Source organism: Megalops cyprinoides, chromosome 17 (assembly GCF_013368585.1).
Source record: "Megalops cyprinoides isolate fMegCyp1 chromosome 17, fMegCyp1.pri, whole genome shotgun sequence".
Taxonomy (NCBI): Eukaryota; Metazoa; Chordata; class Actinopteri; order Elopiformes; family Megalopidae; genus Megalops; species Megalops cyprinoides.
In genome coordinates, this window is record NC_050599.1 from 876,346 (window position 1) to 895,829 (window position 19,484).

The 19,484-nt window shown below is 44.2% G+C and overlaps 1 protein-coding gene across 1 annotated transcript in view; it reads left to right on the forward strand.

Moving 5' to 3' along the window:
• The window catches only part of LOC118792050 (disks large-associated protein 2-like), a 60,190-nt gene that overhangs the window by 31,261 nt on the left and 9,445 nt on the right, over positions 1–19,484 (forward strand). Inside the window, exons 5-6 of the mRNA XM_036549746.1 lie at positions 11,680–11,739; positions 19,165–19,484. The exon at positions 19,165–19,484 is cut by the window's right edge and continues 42 nt beyond it. Of these exons, the coding sequence (XP_036405639.1) occupies positions 11,680–11,739; positions 19,165–19,484 (380 nt within the window). The remainder of the gene's footprint in view (positions 1–11,679; positions 11,740–19,164) is intronic.

The window sequence follows — 19,484 nt, forward strand, 5'->3', positions numbered from 1 at the left end:
CTCCCATCCAGTGAATTTTATCCTTTATATTTAATTAACCAATTACTCAGTTAAACTGAGCAAATTATTAGTTTGTGTTAATATTTGAAATTTGATCAAATACGATACAGATGCACTTTTAATAGGAGATAGGAAATAACTCCAGATCAATTATTGTAACGCTCACTTATTTAATAACATTCAAGAAAAAATCATAGTATATAATAGGAAGAATAGTAATCTAAAGACATATATACAAATATATATATATATATATATATATATATATATACATACACATAATGTATATTTTGCAAAAATATTTTGCTTAATCTTCACTAAGAGGGAATATATATTGTAAGTGGAATTTGGAGCAGATTTTGGGGTACAGAAGACATGCAGGGTTTACGTGTCTTTAATATGAATGTTGAAGCCTGTATTCATCCATGTGCATCTCTGCATACATGTTAGAGCAGTGTATATGTGTATATATGTAGTACTTTGTACAGGTGATTGTGTGTGATTTGGGTTCATTCTCACGTTGACTATGAGATTGCCACATGAGTGGAACTGTCCTCAGAAGCAGAGTGTCCTGCCGAGCTGCCCCAACTGTCGCTCTGTCACCCGGCTGAGTGTGGCTGTGCTCCTGTCCTCTGTCTGTCTGAAGGGAACGCTCCTCTCTGAATGTTTCCGTCAGCGTGAAGGGAACGCTCCTCTCTGAATGTTTCTGTCTGTGGCCGCCCGCCCTGTCTCTGTCCGTGGGGTGCCACTGTCGGATGCACCTGGACAGTGTGATCCTCGAGAAGCATCGCTCTCCTACCTCATCCCGCCATCAGATGCATGACACGCCCTGAATGTACCACCACCGCCGTCACTAGTGATGTGCCTCGCTAGTGAGGCTTCATGAACCACGAACTGCGTGAAAATTTCATGAGCTGTTAATCATCAGTCGGTCTGAACTGATCCAAACGCCTCCGCAGCAAAAGGCTTTGATTGGTTCAGATCAATGAGTCATCACTCTGTCCCCGCCCTCTGTACCGCCCCCTCATGACGTGTGCATCAGTGTGGCAAACCAAAGTCACCGCCCAGGCCGCCTGGCTCCTCCCTCTCCTGCCCTGCGAGTGCCTGACAGTGCTGACTGTGAATGTTCATTGGCTCTCACCTCTGTGACCGTTCATCCAGTCATCCGTAGCGGGAGAGTAGAGGGATGTGTGAGCAGCAGCAGAATCCTCCGGATTGAACATAAATCCAAAGACTTTAACTATAACATTCAGAGTTTAGAGAAGAGGGTATGAGTAACTGCTGTCTCATAACCGGGAAAATGGGATCTTCTTTTGACGACTTAAAGATTTTTGGAGTGTCCACTGGGCCTTTGGACACATGGGATTTCTGTTGGCCGAAGACAAAAACCAAACAGACAAGAACAATAAAAAAAAGTTGCTATCAAAATAAGCTCAAATCAAACCCCGGTCTGCTCTACATGCTTGATGTCTCAGTGGTAATTCAGCTGTCATCTCTATCAAAGCAACTGTTAACTGTCCCGGCTGACAGGACACGAGCCGATGCTTTTAATAAAGAATTACCTTTGGAAATGGAAGCTTGATCAGTCACTGATGACCCTGTATCAAAGTGGTCCAACCCAGCGCCTACAGCTTTTTTAATTATTTTTTGCAAAATCACCCCAGTTAAATGCTAACAGTGCTGTCCTGCCCAAACCGTAAAACTTTCACATGGAGTGTGATGGATAGTAGATCTCCTGTGTGATCTTCCAACAGGGTTTGCGAAGTCCAGCTTCTTCCTCAAGCAATACGCAAGCCACAAGCTATTCAAACAGCCCCTTTCAGCATGAGAACCATCCTGTTTGAAAAAGGTCACTGAGTGTGCCCTTGCTTAGCACATCAGCCTTAATCCCAGTCAAACATCTGACAGCGTTGAACGTAAGATATTGTTCCTTGGAATGCTGACATGCAAACTCTGGATTGAAGATGGACATTTAAAAAAAGAGGGATTTCTCCCTGATAAAAAACAGAATGTTTCTAGAAACAACATGATTTTATCCCCTTTCTTTGGAATGACGAATGAGATCATAAACTCAGAACATGAGGTGTGTCCCCTCTCGTCTCCCTCTCCTGTGGATGTGTGGGTGAGGGTGTGGGGGGGGGGGGGGGTGAACATGCTCTCACGGTGCTGAACCCAGAATGGCACAGTTCAATTAATGATGTCTCAACATTGCATAAACCATTCTATGCAAGTCTTCTGTTTTTGCTTGTTCTGTTAAAATGTTGACTTGTGCAATCCCCCTGTCTCTTTATTCTTTATTTTTATTTCTTACCCAAAATAAAGTATTGCATCTGAAATTACATTTAAAATTGGGAGACCTCAGTATTGGAGTGGGTTAAACGAGGAAGCTGACAGTAAAATAGTTATCTTGTTCAGTCATTTTGTTTATATGTGTTTAATAACCATGTATCCTTCAACAGCAGATGAATTACGTAATTTTCACATGCCTCGACAGAAGTGAAGAAATGTAATTGGAGAAAAATATTATGGGGTTACACTTTATATTCAGCAGACCTTACACTGGTGTAAAAATGTTGTAATTACCTTACTGTGGAGAAAATGTGTAACAGCTTACCTGCATTGTTACATCATGACAGCATATTAGCTAATGTGGAGCAGAGCTGTGCATTCAGCTGATATAAAGCAATGCCCACCGCCATAACTTGGTAAGTCATACAGTAAAGTGCAGTCACAGCCATGCCTATACAATGACTGTGTGAACCTAGAGCAAACAGCTCAACAAACCAGAAACCCAAATGTTAAAAGCATTGTAGAGGCATTTTACAATACAGTAACCATGTGAGTTATGTTTTGGAATTTTACTCCCTGGAAGAAGGCATTGTAACCATGGAAACTTGCATAGAATGCCAAGGTGATGTACCTACAAGCGCATGTGGTTTTGGGTGACCCCATGAGGCTATTTAGAGGGGTTGCTTGTGTTCCTATAGCACACGGAAAGATGAACCCCTTATTGATCATATTCAGTCCAGACTAGGAGGGGGCGCAGTGTATTTCTGGGCACCACCCTTCTGTCTGAAATCAAGCAATGAAGACCTTTAACCTTGTGGCATCCCTATACCAATACTGAAGCCCAGGGACTGTGGTGGGTCTGAGGGCAACTCTTTGGTTCTGCACCCAGTACCTTCATAGGGTGGCACTTTACTTGAATTGTACAGTTACAATTATAATGGTTGCAAAACACCTCCATAACCCTTCGTAGTGCTTGTCATAAGCATTCATAAATGTTCAGGAGACCTTATCGTTAACAGGCACAGCATATGACAAGCCTGTTACACGGTGCTGTTTGTGACAAGTAGTTAAGCATGTTTATGAATGTTTATCTCAGGTTATGGAGGTGTTGTGCAAACGTAGTTTAAGCTATAGTGTTTTATAAAAATGTGTTTCAAGAAAAGTGGAACCCTTTTTGGGATGCAGGGAATATTCATTTAATTTAATTCGCAAGATTTTTTCGCCTTCGTTTGGCTGCGTATGGTTGTATTTTCTTTTACAAGGATGTCTGTAAACTCTGTGACCTTTATGCTAACTGTGATGCTTAAATGTGATAATGTTGGTTGTTTGAATTTAAATATGCCTTATGTATTTTGTTACCACTCATAAAATTATGGAAAAAGATTTTAAGAGAGGGTGGTATTCGTTTTGAATTATTACCAGAATTCCTATAGGGGTCATAGCTTTACTCTGGCAAAAGAATTAAATACTGTTTAACACATTCTCCCAAAAAAAAAAAAATGGTAGAAATTACTGTAGATTTCAAAAACCTATTTCTGAAGAACTAGACAACGTATGCAATTTTGTGTTTAAAAATTAAACAATAAAGAACCCTTGAAACCTAAAATAATTAAGTTGATTAAACGCAACGTGGTGAGCAGAAAAAGTGAAGGTTGTCTGACAGACTGCACCTCTGTGGGCCTGAGACTCGGCATGGCCCAGTGACAGTATGCAGCTTTGCTCCCCTCTATCTGCCTTCTCTCTGTACTAAGCTATAACCCTTCTTTCATTTTAGGCGCCCGTAGCTTAGCTGGGGGGCGTAGAGTGTACGGTAGGTCTGGTAGGGCACCATTTTCTTAAAACTTTTTTTTTCTGTTGTTACATATCTGTTCACAATCACACCGTCTTTGTCTAGTATTTCTATTTAATTGGAATCAGAAGAATTGACCTATTATAATAAACTACACTATATGGACAAAAGTATTCGGACGCCTGACCATTACATTGTAATGACATTGTATTCAAATACATATACTTTAATATGGAGTTGGTCCCCCTTTTGCAGCTATAACAGCTTCCACTCTTCTTGGAAGGCTTTCCACAAGATTTTGGAGTGTTTCTGTGGGAATTTGTGCCCATTCATTCTGTAGAGCATTTATGAGGTCAGGCACTGATGTTGGACGAGAAGGCCTGGCTCGCAATCTCCGTTCCAGTTCATCCCAAAGTTGCTCGATGGGGTTCAGGTCAAGTTCTTCCACACTGAACTCATTAAACCATGTCTTTATAGTCCTTGCTTTGTGCACTGGGGCACAGTCATGTTGGAATAGAAAAGGGCCTTCCCCAAACTGTTGCCACAAAGTTGGAAGCATAGCATTGTCCAAAATGTCTTGGTATGCCAAAGCATTAAGATTGCCCTTCACTGGAGATAAGGGGCCTAGCCCAAACCCTGAAAAACAGGTGTGGCCAAATACTTTTGACCATATAGTGTATATTACTGGTAATAGTGCTATTACTGTTGCTGAACATAGACAAATTCAGAAGAAAAGGATGTTGACCATTTTTATGTTTTCCTAAAGGCATATTTTAAACCTGTGTACATGAATGCCCATTAATATGTGCATTCTGGTATATTAAAATGAAAGAAATCATTTCAGATGTACATCCAAAGTAGTTTTCAAACTGCTTATGTGAAAGCAACTGTTGCACTTATGAATCAAAGCCAAATGTTAGTGGAATATTAATATTATTTCACTAGCTGTCTGAAACACATATAATGCCAACAAGGAAGACAAAATTGTCATTGCTCATGACTTGGATGGGTAAATCCCTGTTTAAATAATCAAAAGAAACAGATTTTCACTGTAAATTTGGCAGCTGGGTCACATTTTTAAGCCTTTAGGAAAAGTAGCTGTAGATACAATGTGAACGCTCTCCTGGTTTCCAGCGTTTCATACTGCAAGGGCTTACTATGTGCATGCAGCTTTTGGTATCGAGCAAAGTTCATATGAGCAGAAAGGAGAATTGTCAAATTCAGAGAAATTGGATGCGCTGTGTCTACTGTAAAAAAAATGGATATATCTGTTCATGGAATGCACTATATCCATCCATTTAACTGTCGAGATCGAAGGCAACCTCATAGTTTGTTTATGTGTTTGTATGTTTTTTAATTTCATGTATTAAAAATAACATTCCAAATTATTATTATTATTATTATTATTATTATTATTATTATTATTATTATTCCTTTCTATAAGAACTTTGATGTTTCCTTCTATGTTTTGTTTTCATGATTTTAGCATTGTTTTCAGTTCTTAGAGTTGTATGGCAAAGATAACCTTGAACCTTGAACCTTGAAGTGCAAGTATATAAGTATATCAAATGCAGAATTTTATTTAAGAGCAGGGATTAAACAAGTCTGTTGAAGTGGGTGAGGCAGCCTATTCAGGCTAATGGCAAAATAATGTTCTGTACAAAAATTAAACCTTTAACTTTAATGTCAATAACTGGTAAAGTAATATTAATGTATTTGTGATTCAAGTCCAAAGCAACAGTCACAAGCCAAGATTCATGTGTCTTTTCCAGAGACCATCCGTTAGTCTGCAGTAGTCCACAGATGGCTGTTAAACATTAGAAACTAATCAGCACATATTCACCTAGACTGGATGTAAAATGTGTAGTTTCAAATTAAATATGACATGTGTCCCCCTTAAAAATCTATATAAACAGCTGACTCCTGTTGCTGGCTCTAGCTAACACATAATCTACTCACACCATTGCCATAATGTTGCTGTCATGTTTCAGCAATGTCACATTGATGTTACGCGTTGTGTCGTGTGTTAGCTGGGGACATACATTCAGAGCACACTTTAATTCTGGATGTTGAGACTTGATTGTTTTTAACTGATGATCCCAACTATAGCCACAAAACTCACACAGGCAGACAGAGTGGATCCAAAAGGGGACATACAGATAGATAAGTTTGGTTTAACTGCACTGTTCTTGGCTCACAGTATCATACTCTGATATATCCTCAATTTTTTAAATTTAATTTGGAAAAAGTTCACTCTATTTGACGTGTGGAATTCCACAGGTCAAAGGTCAACCACTCTTCATTCATGGGGGCATCACCACTGTATCTATATATGTGTACGGCAAACACAGAATGTTTTATTCTTCTTTCAAAACGCCACGGGACACGTGACCTGGCTCCGACACGGTCCTCGCTGGTCTTGAAAGAAGAAGTGCGGCCTGAGGGCGGGCCTGCCACCGCGACGGTCCACAGAACCGGACCAGAGCGGTGCGGGCCGGCGCCCTCTGCGGTCCAACCCATGACCTCACCTGAGCGTAGCATCTGTCCATCTCCATACACCCATCTCCTCCCTGTCCCGAACCCGTGTCCTTATGTGAGAAGAATCTGTTTACCTCCAGCGTCACGCAGAGACACTTGGAGGGATTTTTTTTTGTTTTTCTTTCCTTCACGAAGTACCTGTGCCTTTCAGTGTTATAGAATCCCCACTGTACGTACGTACAAATTCATAACATGGGACCTGAAGTAAGTATATTTCACAGCCGGGTTTTTTGATGTGGATGTCTTTGATTGGTGCCATTCCTCTTTTCTCTGTTTGTTCAAAATAGCTGAGCCATCCGTTTCGCTGCAGTGACGTTTCCCGCCTTTGAGTCCCTGTCCTTAAGCCCCGCCCTCGTCTGCAGGGCCACGCCCATCTCAGACAGAGCATCGTTACGCCCCCGACCCCCCCTCCCGTCATGTCTGTTGTGCTGAGTGACTCGTCCTGTCAGTGTTTTAGTGTGTCAAACGACTGCTGGTGCGTGAGAATGAGGCGCAGTGGAGCAGGGCGATCGGCATGAAGCGCGAATGCTGGTTCTACATCCTCATTCGGAAATACATAATTAACCAGCAGTTTGAATTGCTGTGGTACTGTAAATGTCAAGATAAGTTTCATTAATTTTTGTAGAACACGCAACCCTGCCACTGTTAAATGTGCAGCAGACAAATTAGCCGTATTTGCGGAAGAGAGGCTTTGGGAGGGTTTGAGCTGGGAACGTCCGCCCTTCTGCTTGTCCTGTCTGAGGCTCCCGGGTTTGGAGAGCTTCCATAATGGCCTTCGCAGGAGATAAATGTGCTGAGTCGTGTGAAGCACTTAGTGGAGTCTGAGACAGTGTCAGGTGTCAGAAGCCCCAGGCCAGTTGCTGTATACACTGAGGCTGGCCCTTTACATTCATAGCATAGTTAACGCCTTATGGTTCGGTACCACAAGGCTGTGGCCTCAATGCCCAGGTGAGGTGAGGGCCCTGTACGGGACTGCTGTCCTGTTCCGGGGTCACATTTGCACAGTTAGTCAGGTTTTGCATGCTACATCACTGAGAATAAACCCCATCTGAGCTTGGACACAGCTCCCAGTGTCCATAACTGTGGGTCCAGGCTAGATAAGATTAGCTCTCTCATCTTCCTAAAAGGCACGACAGCTGTGTGGTACATTCCCAGAATGCATCATGTGAGACCACACCACCTACGTTTCAGTCTAGAGTTATTAATTACACATCCGGTAGTGTAGTTCAGAGGAAAAGCAATTTGTTTCCCTGAGTTAATAAAGTATTTGCAGAGGATAGAGGCACCCATAGCATGTTGTGAAGAGTGAAGGTGTGTTTGGCTGTCAGCATGTGTGTGCGCCTGTGTCTGCTATGTTCATGTTAGACAGTAACTAATGTTCTCATCCATACCACCCTGTTGGTTGAGTGACTGATACCAATAACTCTTTTAGTTCTTCTCATCACTCCTTTCATTGCCCACAAACAGTCCAGACAGCCTTTTTTACCCAGTTCTGGAACCTATTAGTGCATTTTACGCAGTAGCTGAGCTCCACATCCATAACTAATTAGACCGGTTTGCATAAATATGAAAGGGTTGCAGTTACATGTGTAATGCAGTGCAGATAGTGGAGAGGCACAGAGTAGATAAGTGGGAAAAATGGCATGATCATATTCTCCGAAAAGCTGTTTCAGAAACAGGCTGTGCAGGGCATCCTGTTTCAGTGGGAAAGACTGTCTGACTCCCACATAGCATCATGGGATACATCAGCAGATCTGAAACTCCCTGAATATGTCATTTTTGCCCTTTTAATTCAGAATTTCTGCGTACTTGGAAATACCATAGTCGTTTGCTCTCTTCTCTTTTTCTATCAACATATAGAAAACATATAACATTTTCAGAATTGTAAATTTCTGCTATTTAAGCAAACAGGATATTTGTAAGTGATGAGCTCATAAGCAACTAAAGAATTATTTACGATCACAGCAAACGATGGTGTCAACCGACAAGTCCAACATCACATTAGGAATCTGGGATTATTTCAGAATGCTAGCTACCTGTCAGAGCTAGTTATCTAGTCAGCTAGCCATGCTAATTACAGGCTGGCTTTTATGAACAGCCTGTAATGATGTATTATGTAATGTAATAAATATTAATGATGTAGAATCACATAAAGGTTGAAGTTTTAAGACTTCATTCATGCCAATTTCAGCCATGCAGGAGTTCCGTGTCTAAAACCAGAGTTGGGGTCAGTTCCACAAATTCTCCTCCCTCTGTTCTTCAGTTTGGTCAGTCCAGCTCCATCTTCTGATCATTTTTCAAATCAGATTCAAATCAGCTGCATTCATTTCTAATTCCTCACTAGCCCAATTCCCCAAATTCCCATCCTTTCTCACAACCAATCCACTAAATTCTGAGGTGTTTCTAATTTAAATGTATTACAGATTATATAATCAATATAAATAGATCAATATAAATTAAACCTGCAAGTAATCAGTATTGTAAAATGATTGATATGATTTCCATGTTTCTATCAGTTGTCTCAATTTATTTCAATGAATCGACAGTCGTAATAGAGTTATGGATTTATGGAATTACAATTATTTGTTGAACAGAAGTTAATCATAATTAAGTAGCACCTTAAGTAAAACTTTGAAGTTATTTCATTTTTGATTTTGTAATACTTTCTGGAATAGCATAAATGTTCTTCAGTAATTCCATGTTGTAAACCATGTGAACACTGGCATCTAACAATCCTTTTTAGATTGGATTGTGATGGATTAAATTAGTTTAACAGATAAAAGATGGGACAACTGACTCACAGCACAATCAGTGTCTTCATTCCTCCAAAACAATTACACCCTCAGCCAGATCTTTGATTTGTTAAATGTGCAGGTAAGGTATTCTGATTCATAGCCACCAAATGATTTGTGCATTTCTGTACTCCTTATTCCTCTACTACTCCAGGATGAAATTCTCCATCAGTCCTTCACCTCCCGGCACTTACAGACTCCTTAGTTGAGTGTTTTTCATTAGATAAATTCCCTACATTTACAAAATAAAATATATAAATGTGAAAGTATCCTATCAATAGAAATGGAATTAATTTATAGACACATACCAGTGCCAATGTTTGAGAATTAAAATATATTAATAAATAAATAGCAACTGCAATTCTCTAAATGTCTGTTTGATAATCTCCACTTCTAAGTGAGAGAGAGAGAATGATATGAGTTGAAAACATTTTTTATCTGAATTATTCGTGCCATCTTTATCTGTATGCTTGGCACCTTTGTGTAACTGCATGTGAGATATTGTTCTGTGTTAAAGTTGATGTTATAAATCACTGAATTCAGAGACACATTGGCAGTGTGCAAAGCTGCTGCTGTACTCAGCACCCCCTCCCCTGCGGATCCCACTGAAGAATCACGTAGTCAACAGTGCAGAGTCCCTCAGACGCTCCTCACTGAGACGCCCCTGTCCCAGGGACCTGCTCAGCTTTTCTGTCTGACTTACAGAGAGGCCTGTGAGCGCGGAGGTGCCGTTCAGAGGCCAGGCAGGCGTGCCTTGGTGGGGTCCCTGCGGTGTGCTCTGAGAAAGGTTAATGGGCCAGAGCTGTCACTTAGAATGGTTGCCTTGGCAACACGGTGACTTGGAAGGAAAAGTCAGAGAGACAAATCCGGACAAAGACGACCCAGCTTGCCTGGCATGCTCGAAACAGCTAAAGAATATCTTAACACTGGAGAAGTGAAACAAAAAAATCAAAATAGTGCCTTCTGGAAAATTGCCTGAAATAAGCCTGCATGTAGTACATGACTAATACCTGTTTACTTCCTTTTTCCTCCAAAATGCAATTCTGTGTCCAACGCGGAGGACGAATGGCACAAAAAGATGATAAACAGCACTTCTCAGATGATGGGCACCTGAATATTCTTACTGATAGAGCAAAAACCTTTGACTCAAACGACTGTACGCTTACAGTATACTGCCTACAAGGCAGAACAGCTTCCTTGTGGCCGGCTGATTTGTCCCTGTGGTTTGGAACAGCACTTCCATTCTGAGGGAGAGACATGAATTCTGCATGTATGTAGAGGCATATGGCCCAGAATAATGCAATATAATGGAGGGGTTGGTGGATTTGAGTGGATGGATGAATAGATTGGGGGGAGGTTTCTTCACCTCATTACATAATGACAAAGGCAAAGTGCTTGAAGAAATAAGTCCTGCACAATCATTAGCAACTTAGACTTGCTGAAATACAGTACTGATTGACTCTGATTGACTATCAGTCTCTCTAGTTATAATTGTTCTTTCAGAAAGGAACCTCATCCTCACCTGCATCTGTGCTGTGTCTTCTTTCATCCTTTTGCTCGTCCTTGAGTTGTGTTTGTTCATTTAGTGCTGTTTGTGTTTTTAGCGTTTGCCTGTTTCACACTCAGCCTCGTTGCTTCAGAAACTCCGCCTCTTCCTGCCTGGTTCCCTGTTTGTTCGCTTGTAGCTTTTTCAGTCAGAGCATGGAATGTGTCACACCTCAGGCCCCGGGGAGGATGGGCTTTACCCAGCATATACACAGTGGTATTTATGCCAGCTGTTATCTGTCTTTGCCATGTGGAGGGTTGCTGTTGGAGGCCTGCTGTCTGTCTGTGTTCAAATGTATGTTTTTTGCTCTGCTGTGACTTGCATTCTGCCATATTCAGACTCTGTCAGGCCACACCACAGAGCGTAGCGGTACCACTTCAGGTCATTTTGTTCTCCCCATAATGGCTTTGTGATGTTGTAGCAACATTATGTGGACGTTACGGAGGCCAGAGAGATAGAGGAGACAGTTAGGCTGTGAGGCTGCTGAACATCCAAACGGAGAAGCAGTTCTGCCTTCATTGTTTTTTGTGCGTGTCAGTTTGTCTGTTGGGGAAAAAAATGTCATGGTCAATTGGAGCCAAAAATGTTTGTGTCATCTGAGGCTATTCGCATTTCTGTTCCGCGATCCAATTCAGTCTGAATTTGGGGAGGTGTGTGAGTCTGGGACTGCTGGGGCTGCCATCGGAGGCCTGTCTGTGCTAACGAGCCTTGCCCACTCTTTCCAGGAATCCAGTTCCGCCTTCCCGCTGCCTGTGGCGCAGACCGGACTCAGCAGCAGCCTCCAGGTAAGCCAGCTTCCCATCACCCTCGCTGGCGTGCCAATGTGACATCAAACCCGAGAGCGTGACATCACACTGCTGCAGTGAATTTAAATTTCTGCATTTCTTCCATACTAGTTGCATTTACAGTCATTATATTATTTTGCATATCTGTGGGGTTTTATAGTTTTGTATAATTTATATTTACTTCAAGTACTGTACAACTGTTAAATAATTCAGAAAGGTATGAAGCAAGTATGTCTCACTGAAAAGTGATTAAATAAAGCAAATGGTAGCTGTAAAATATTACAACAGCATTCCTCCCCGGCCTGACAGCATACACAAGCATTTGGTTGGAGGAGCTTCCTGCCTTTTATTGCGACATTAAAATCACCAATAACAGGCTTAATGATGATCTCAGTGGTTTTCTTATCCACTGAAGTAATAGACTTGCACTCAGCTAATATCCATAGCTGGATGCACCAAGGAAAGGTGGACCAGTCTGCCCTTGACCACAAACCCTGACACATCTAAATTCATGGAGGATACAGATCACTCATGCTGAAAATTGAACCCAGGAAAACATGATCATTTCAGTGCAAGAGGAAGAGTGCAGTGGTGACTGTGTGCTTTGTTAACTGCGGTGGACTGGAACTATAACTGTATTGGAAAATGTGAGATATTTTCCAGGGATGTGCTTGGGAAGCATGAATGAGGCATTTTGTAAGATGTTTGTGAGATTTTTTACGTAAGATGTTTCTCGTTCTGAGATTTACGAACAGAAGGACACATCAGTGAAAGAATGGAGACCAGCAGAATATGTGAGAGACAGTTTGTGAAAAACACAGAAGCATCACAGCTTTTAGATGGTCAGAGTGTTCATTTCCCCTGACCTCAGGCTAAAGATTTCCCAGCTCTCTCACGGGGAGACGTGCTGTGATAAAAGCACATTGCCTGAGCATAGACAAGGACATGCAGCTCCTGCACTCAGAGTGCTTCATACAGCTGTTCAGCACACAGCGTCTCTCCCTAACAGCCTGCATTGTGTCCTTAATCAGATGTTACAGAGCCAAATTCAGCCTGTAGGAAAGATTGACAGCTGGGATTGTAAGGAAAACAAGCCCTTAGTGATGGCTCCTGCACTGTCCTCTGAAGCAGAAGTTTTCCTTGCGGTTCTCTTTGCAGATGCATTGCTTTGGAATTTGCAAATTTCTGAATGAACAATACTTGTGAGGCCCTGTGGAGCAATGGATAGAAATGGAATCGGACCCTTGAGAAAGATACGAAAGCTGGAATGCGTCAGTAAAATATCCAGCTGAGTAAAGGGATGATGCCTCATCTGTGATGTAAGCTGTGAGGTCACCCTGAGTCTGGGAGCGCTAAGGAAATCAGTCCTAAACAAATGGGAATTTAACAATGAACCCAAAGAAAAGTTGTTTTCTAGACAGTGCAGCTAAGTGGTCAGTATTGGGCTGATTCATTAATGTTTGATACATGCAATCAAATGCCATACCTGGTCTTTATCTTCCTATAGAAGCCCTCCTGGTGCTCCCTAAAGGGAAAACAAGACGTTAGCTACAGGCCTGTGTTTTGCCTCACAATCAGTATTCTGTTATTTCATTGTGGAGAATGGTCTTATGAAACAGAAATAAGCGTCTTTTAAGGGCATTCGCATTACAGTGTATGCCGCTCTCTCTCCTTATTACCTGATCGTGAATGGGTCGGCCCCAGATTTCAGGGTCTTTGAGCAGTCCCTCTCCCAGCCCTGGGGGACCGATTCACTGCCACTGACACCAGTGTTATTTACAGAACTGAGCTTGCCGTAATCACCTCTATCTCATTGTGCTGTTACGATAGAGATGCTAACATCCTGAGCCGCAGCTCTGGCCATGCGGAAAACCCAATTCTCTCTGGCGAGGCGTGACAGATAAAGCAATCTGCTGCTGCGATGTAGAACTGAAGGGGGAAGTGATTAGTAAACAGGGGTGACTGGTGCAACAGCGTTTACAGTAAAAGCGTTTAGCCTTAGCGGGAACGCACACTGTAACGCAAGAGAGAGGCTTTATCCTCCTCTCTCCCGCTGTGATGAATGCTACCCATACCAGGCTGTAGAGGTCAGTTACATGTTCCTAAGGGCATGTAAACTGAGACATTGTTTCACATGGAGATGAATGAAATTAGAGAAATTATACTATAACTGCCAGTCCCTGAAGACTAGAATGTCTCAGCTCACTGCATTGCCATACAATTGACAAATAGGGTTATAATTGATATCTATACATGGAGGAGGAACCTTTAACATTCATCGTTTTGAGCTGCATATTGAACAATGCCTGGTCAGTTCTAGTAAATATCAGCATATTGCACAAATATGATTAATGAGCAAAAGAAACATAACCAGGCATTACCAAAGGCATAAACAAACCATTGAACAAAACTGCCATTACAAGATGGCAAGACTTTATCAAGTGTTAACTGCTTGTTAGTAGGTACCATGAGTCTGTTCTACTGACATCGCCCCCCAGTGTGTATGTGAGGCGTGTCCTCGGTGCTGGGTTCTGTATCGGACGGTGTGTATGTGAGGGGTGTCCTCGGTGCTGGGTTCTGTATCGGACAATGCGTATGTGAGGCGTGTCCTCGGTGCTGGGTTCTGTATCGGACGGTGTGTGTGAGGGATGTTCTAGGTGCTGGGTTCTGTATTGGACGGTGTGTATGTGAGGCGTGTCCTCGGTGCTGGGTTCTGTATCGGACGGTGTGTGTGTGAGGCGTGTCCTCGGTGCTGGGTTCTGTATCGGACGGTGTGTATGTGAGGCGTGTCCTCGGTGCTGGGTTCTGTATCGGACGGTGTGTGTGTGAGATGTGTCCTAAGTGCTGGGTTCTGTATCGGACGGTGTGTGTGTGAGATGTGTCCTAAGTGCTGGGTTCTGTATCGGACGGTGTGTGTGTGAGGTGTGTCCTCGGTGCTGGGTTCTGTATCGGACGGTGTGTGTGTGAGATGTGTCCTAGGTGCTGGGTTCTGTATCGGACAGTGTGTATGTGAGGGGTGTCCTAGGTGCTGGGTTCTGTATCGGACGGTGTGTATGTGAGGCGTGTCCTCGGTGCTGGGTTCTGTATCGGACGGTGTGTGTGTGAGGGATGTTCTAGGTGCTGGGTTCTGTATTGGACGGTGTGTATGTGAGGCGTGTCCTCGGTGCTGGGTTCTGTATCGGACGGTGTGTGTGTGAGGTGTGTCCTCGGTGCTGGGTTCTGTATCGGACGGTGTGTGTGTGAGGCGTGTCCTCAGTGCTGGGTTCTGTATCGGACGGTGTGTGTGTGAGGGATGTTCTAGGTGCTGGGTTCTGTATTGGACGGTGTGTATGTGAGGCGTGTCCTCGGTGCTGGGTTCTGTATCGGACGGTGTGTGTGTGAGGTGTGTCCTCGGTGCTGGGTTCTGTATCGGACGGTGTGTGTGTGAGGCGTGTCCTCGGTGCTGGGTTCTGTATCGGACGGTGTGTGTGTGAGGCGTGTCCTCGGTGCTGGGTTCTGTATCGGACGGTGTGTGTGTGAGATGTGTCCTAAGTGCTGGGTTCTGTATCGGACGGTGTGTATGTGAGGGGTGTTCTAGGTGCTGGGTTCTGTATCGGACGGTGTGTATGTGAGGCGTGTCCTAGGTGCTGGGTTCTGTATCGGACGGTGTGTATGTGAGGCGTGTCCTCGGTGCTGGGTTCTGTATCGGACGGTGTGTATGTGAGGCGTGTCCTCGGTGCTGGGTTCTGTATCGGACGGTGTGTGTGTGAGGGATGTTCTAGGTGCTGGGTTCTGTATCGGACGGTGTGTGTGTGAGGTGTGTCCTCGGTGCTGGGTTCTGTATCGGACGGTGTGTGTGTGAGATGTGTCCTAGGTGCTGGGTTCTGTATCGGACAGAGTGTTTGCTGTGGCTGTTGGAGCTGCTGCTTTGTGGCCAGGCCTGCAGGATGTGACCATGATGAACCCATACACCATAATGGGGAAAATGTTTTTATGATTATTTATATATTGAAGCTGAGGGATGTAGGGGAAAAACCCATAAATCACTTAAATTATTAGAATACATTAAAACACAAACAGAAAAGAATCAGTGATGCCCCCTCTATGTGCCACAGAGAAGGAAGTAAAGTGAATCAGAGGGCTGTGCCCCTGTAACCCTGGGGAAAATCTGTTTGCCCTCATCTGTGTAGGGCTCATTTAAGCAAATATTGATTCTTTTAATCTAATACGTTTCATTCTGTTGTTCTGATGTCTGATGTTTGACATGTTGAGAAAACAGCTCTTTGGTCCAGTGATCCATCTGAAACAACGTTGGTGTTGTTTTCAGAGTGAAAACAAATGATCATGTTAACACCAGGAACACTGCACCGGTGGATGGATGTGTGTGTGTACACACATATAAATGCTGAGAAAGTGTTTGTCACATTGTATACATATACGTAATCGTGTGGTTATGTTATAGAATGTTACAATATACTTTTCAACTGACAAATATTCCTCTCAGAGAAAGCCTGCTTTCAGTTTACCTCTGTTCCTGCTGCTGCCTCTGACACTGAATAATATTTCTGGCTGAATAATATTTCATAGACTGATCAATAATAACACTTATGACTCCTCATGCGTGACCCTCTGATCATTAGGGTCTCTCTCCTCATGATTGTAGCACTCAGGAAGTGTTCATACACTGCGCGGCCCCACTCAGATGGGATCCATGCCTGTATGCAGGGACTCAGAGAGGGGTGTCCCAGGGCCCCACTCTTCCCCAGCCCTGACACCCCAGCGACAGACTGCACCCCATCTCCTGTGTGCAGACCCTGAGGACTGGCTTGCTTCTCTCATCACTCAGTGCTGCTGAAAGTGGGGTTCAGTGCTGCTGAAAGTGGGGTTCAGTGCTGCTGAAAGTGGGGTTCAGTGCTCTGTCTTGAAAAGGGGGAAATGAATAGTTTTATTGAGAGTTTGTGCTTGGTTGTGTGCTGGGCCTCACACATGAATGAATGAATGAGCAGCCATCACAAACCCACAAGACAAAAGATGTGAACAGGGCCCACAGCTTTCCCTGCAGCCTGTTTGTGATGAATTCTGTTTTAGTCACAGTGCTGAGTCATGGGCTCTCTCTGTCTCTCTCTCTCTCTCTCGTTCCCTCTCTCTCACCTGCTCTTTCAATTAATGTGTCTCTTTCTCTCTCTCTGTCTCTGTGTCTCTTTCTCTCTGTCTGTGTGTCTCTCCCGTGCTCATTCTGTCTCTGTCTCTCTCTTTCTCTCTCCCTCTCCCTCTCTCACCTGCTCTTTCTCCCTTTCTCGCTCTCACCTGCTCTTTCTCCCCTTCTTTCTCTCTCGCCTGCTCTTTCTGTCTCTACTGATTCATTCCATTTTCCTAAAATAGCTGTTGGAAACTTGTTTTCAGGAAACCTCATATAACCATTGGTGAGTTTTCTCAAACCTGCAGCCTTACTGACTTGCTGGGTGATACACAGCAAAACAAGTTTCAATGAAAAACAGGCAAAAATTCCACACACAACATCTGGAATGAGAGAGTAAGTAGAGAGTGATGAAGCTGCATCGTACATTTTGAAACACAGACATCCCACCTGTAATTCCCACAGTTGCACTAATGTGTGATGGAAATATCTGTGCTTTTGTGCACTTCATTACTTTGTGTCCCGGCAGCCCTGTAATGGAGCTGCTCTTCACTGAGAGCCACGTGTGAAAACTAAAACAATGCACCATCTTGAAACCCAGCCCTGCTTTACTTTGACATGTTGAAAATAAGCATTGGGCCCTTCCATTGAGTTTCGGACATCATGGGGAAGACAAACCAACCAATCAAATCGATCCAAATATGTAACTCGGGTAGGAGGCGGGACATGGCCACATGTGCGAGACCTCCTGCCACAGCTGAGCAGCATGTTGGCTTGCGTTAGCGTGGACTCCAGCGTGCGCTGTGGGAGGGCTGGGAAGGCGTGTTCTGCAGGCCTGGAGATGGGGGCGGGACGACTGCTCTCCTCTGGCCCGTAGTTTGTCTTTCTTTGCTTTTTGGCTGCATTTTCTCATCCCGACGTTTCCCAGCTGTGGACATCAATCCTGCGGCTTTCAGCTTGTCTCACCATGACGGGTGCAGGTGGTCAGATGCAGTCCCGGCCGACCCGCCCCGCCCAGTCCCTGGCAGCCCGTTTATTCCAGAACAGCGGGCATCCCATCCCGTCTCCTGTCAGAGGGTTTGGCACCCAGGGCCCAGGACTCAGCCTGGATGCCGTGCTTTTTGTGTGGCTGTCACCAAACCACTGCACCTCTTGTAATGTGGAGGTAATGTCAAGAAAGAGTTAGCAGTAAGAATACTGGACTGGAAGGTGCCTGGGTTGCTGTAGACAATAGTCAGATACAGCTACAGCTAATCAAAAAAATCTAAACCTAAATCACACATACAGTGTATCCGTACATATGGTATGGATAAGATGACTGTGTGTCTCACTGCAAAACCAATATTTCTGTATGTACTGTAACATATCATAGTTTAAGCAAAATCTGGTCACTTTACACTGCAGGATGAATGACACTAGCAGCCAATGTCCGATGGTTCATCTTTCTTGTTGTAGATTACTCACAAACCTGTCTTCCTCTGAAGCATGTGATTATGGATGATGTCACACATCAGGCTGAACTCCTCATGCTGAAATCCAGTCCCTCTCAGTGGATTAAGATCGTTTTCTCATTTGCACTTCAAAAGGAGGGTTCCTTCCTGTAATCCCCTCTGCTCAGAAGGAGAGGCCCTGAAAACCACAGGTTTATTAGACGAGCAGAGGCTTCCTCCTCCTCCTCAACCTCACGGCCGCAGAGGGAGCTGTGCTCACAGGGCTCAGATGCTGTTTGCAGTTTCCCCCTCGAGTGCACTTGTACATGGTTTTACATAATCACTGTAAGTGAAGTCATACATTATGGAGGAGCAGAGTGGTGTGGTGGTTCCAACAGCAGACCTGTGAGATTATCCTGCTGGCTACTGTCCCGGATGGCTGAGCTGCTGGCTTGTGTTGGGGCAGTAAAGTCCTGCTGAAATGGATATTATGAGTAAAATGCCAGCTATAAGATAACTCTGATAAGGAAATAAATACTCTGTATCTCGTCACTAGGTGGCAGTGTAGGGCAGTGGTAACAAGTAGGGCTTGTACCCAAAAGGTTGCCGGTTCGATTCCCCACTGGGGCACTGCCATTGTACCCTTGGGCAAAATACTTAACCCAAAATGGCCTCAGTAAATATCCAGCATTATAAACGGGTAATATGTAAAATTTGAACCTGTGTAAATCGCTCTGGATAAGATTGTCTGCTAAATGACTGGGGGACTTCATCTATTCAGATGCCTTGATTAGCATACTAACGTACGGTCTGAACAGCAGTGGATATTCCCTACAGCCTCCCTCCTCATCAGTCTCACTCTCCCGGCTTCTGTTCCAGCTGTGACGTACACGCCCGGTTATAAGAAGACCCCGCCCCCCGTCCCGCCCCGCACCGCCTCCAAGCCGCTGATCTCGGTGACAGCACAGAGCAGCACAGAGTCGACGCAGGACGCGTACCACGAGGGGCGGCATCCGCGGGGGGGCCTGCTGTGGGCGCAGGACGGGCTGGGCCGTGCCCTCTACAACTCCACCGACAGCCTAGACAGTGCCAAGGCCGTGAGCCTTGCCATGGAGTCTGCGGCAGCCAGGCGGCACGCCTCCACCGGCAGCCACAGCTCCGTGCAGACCTGCGACAAGGCCGTGCTGGTGTCCAAGGCC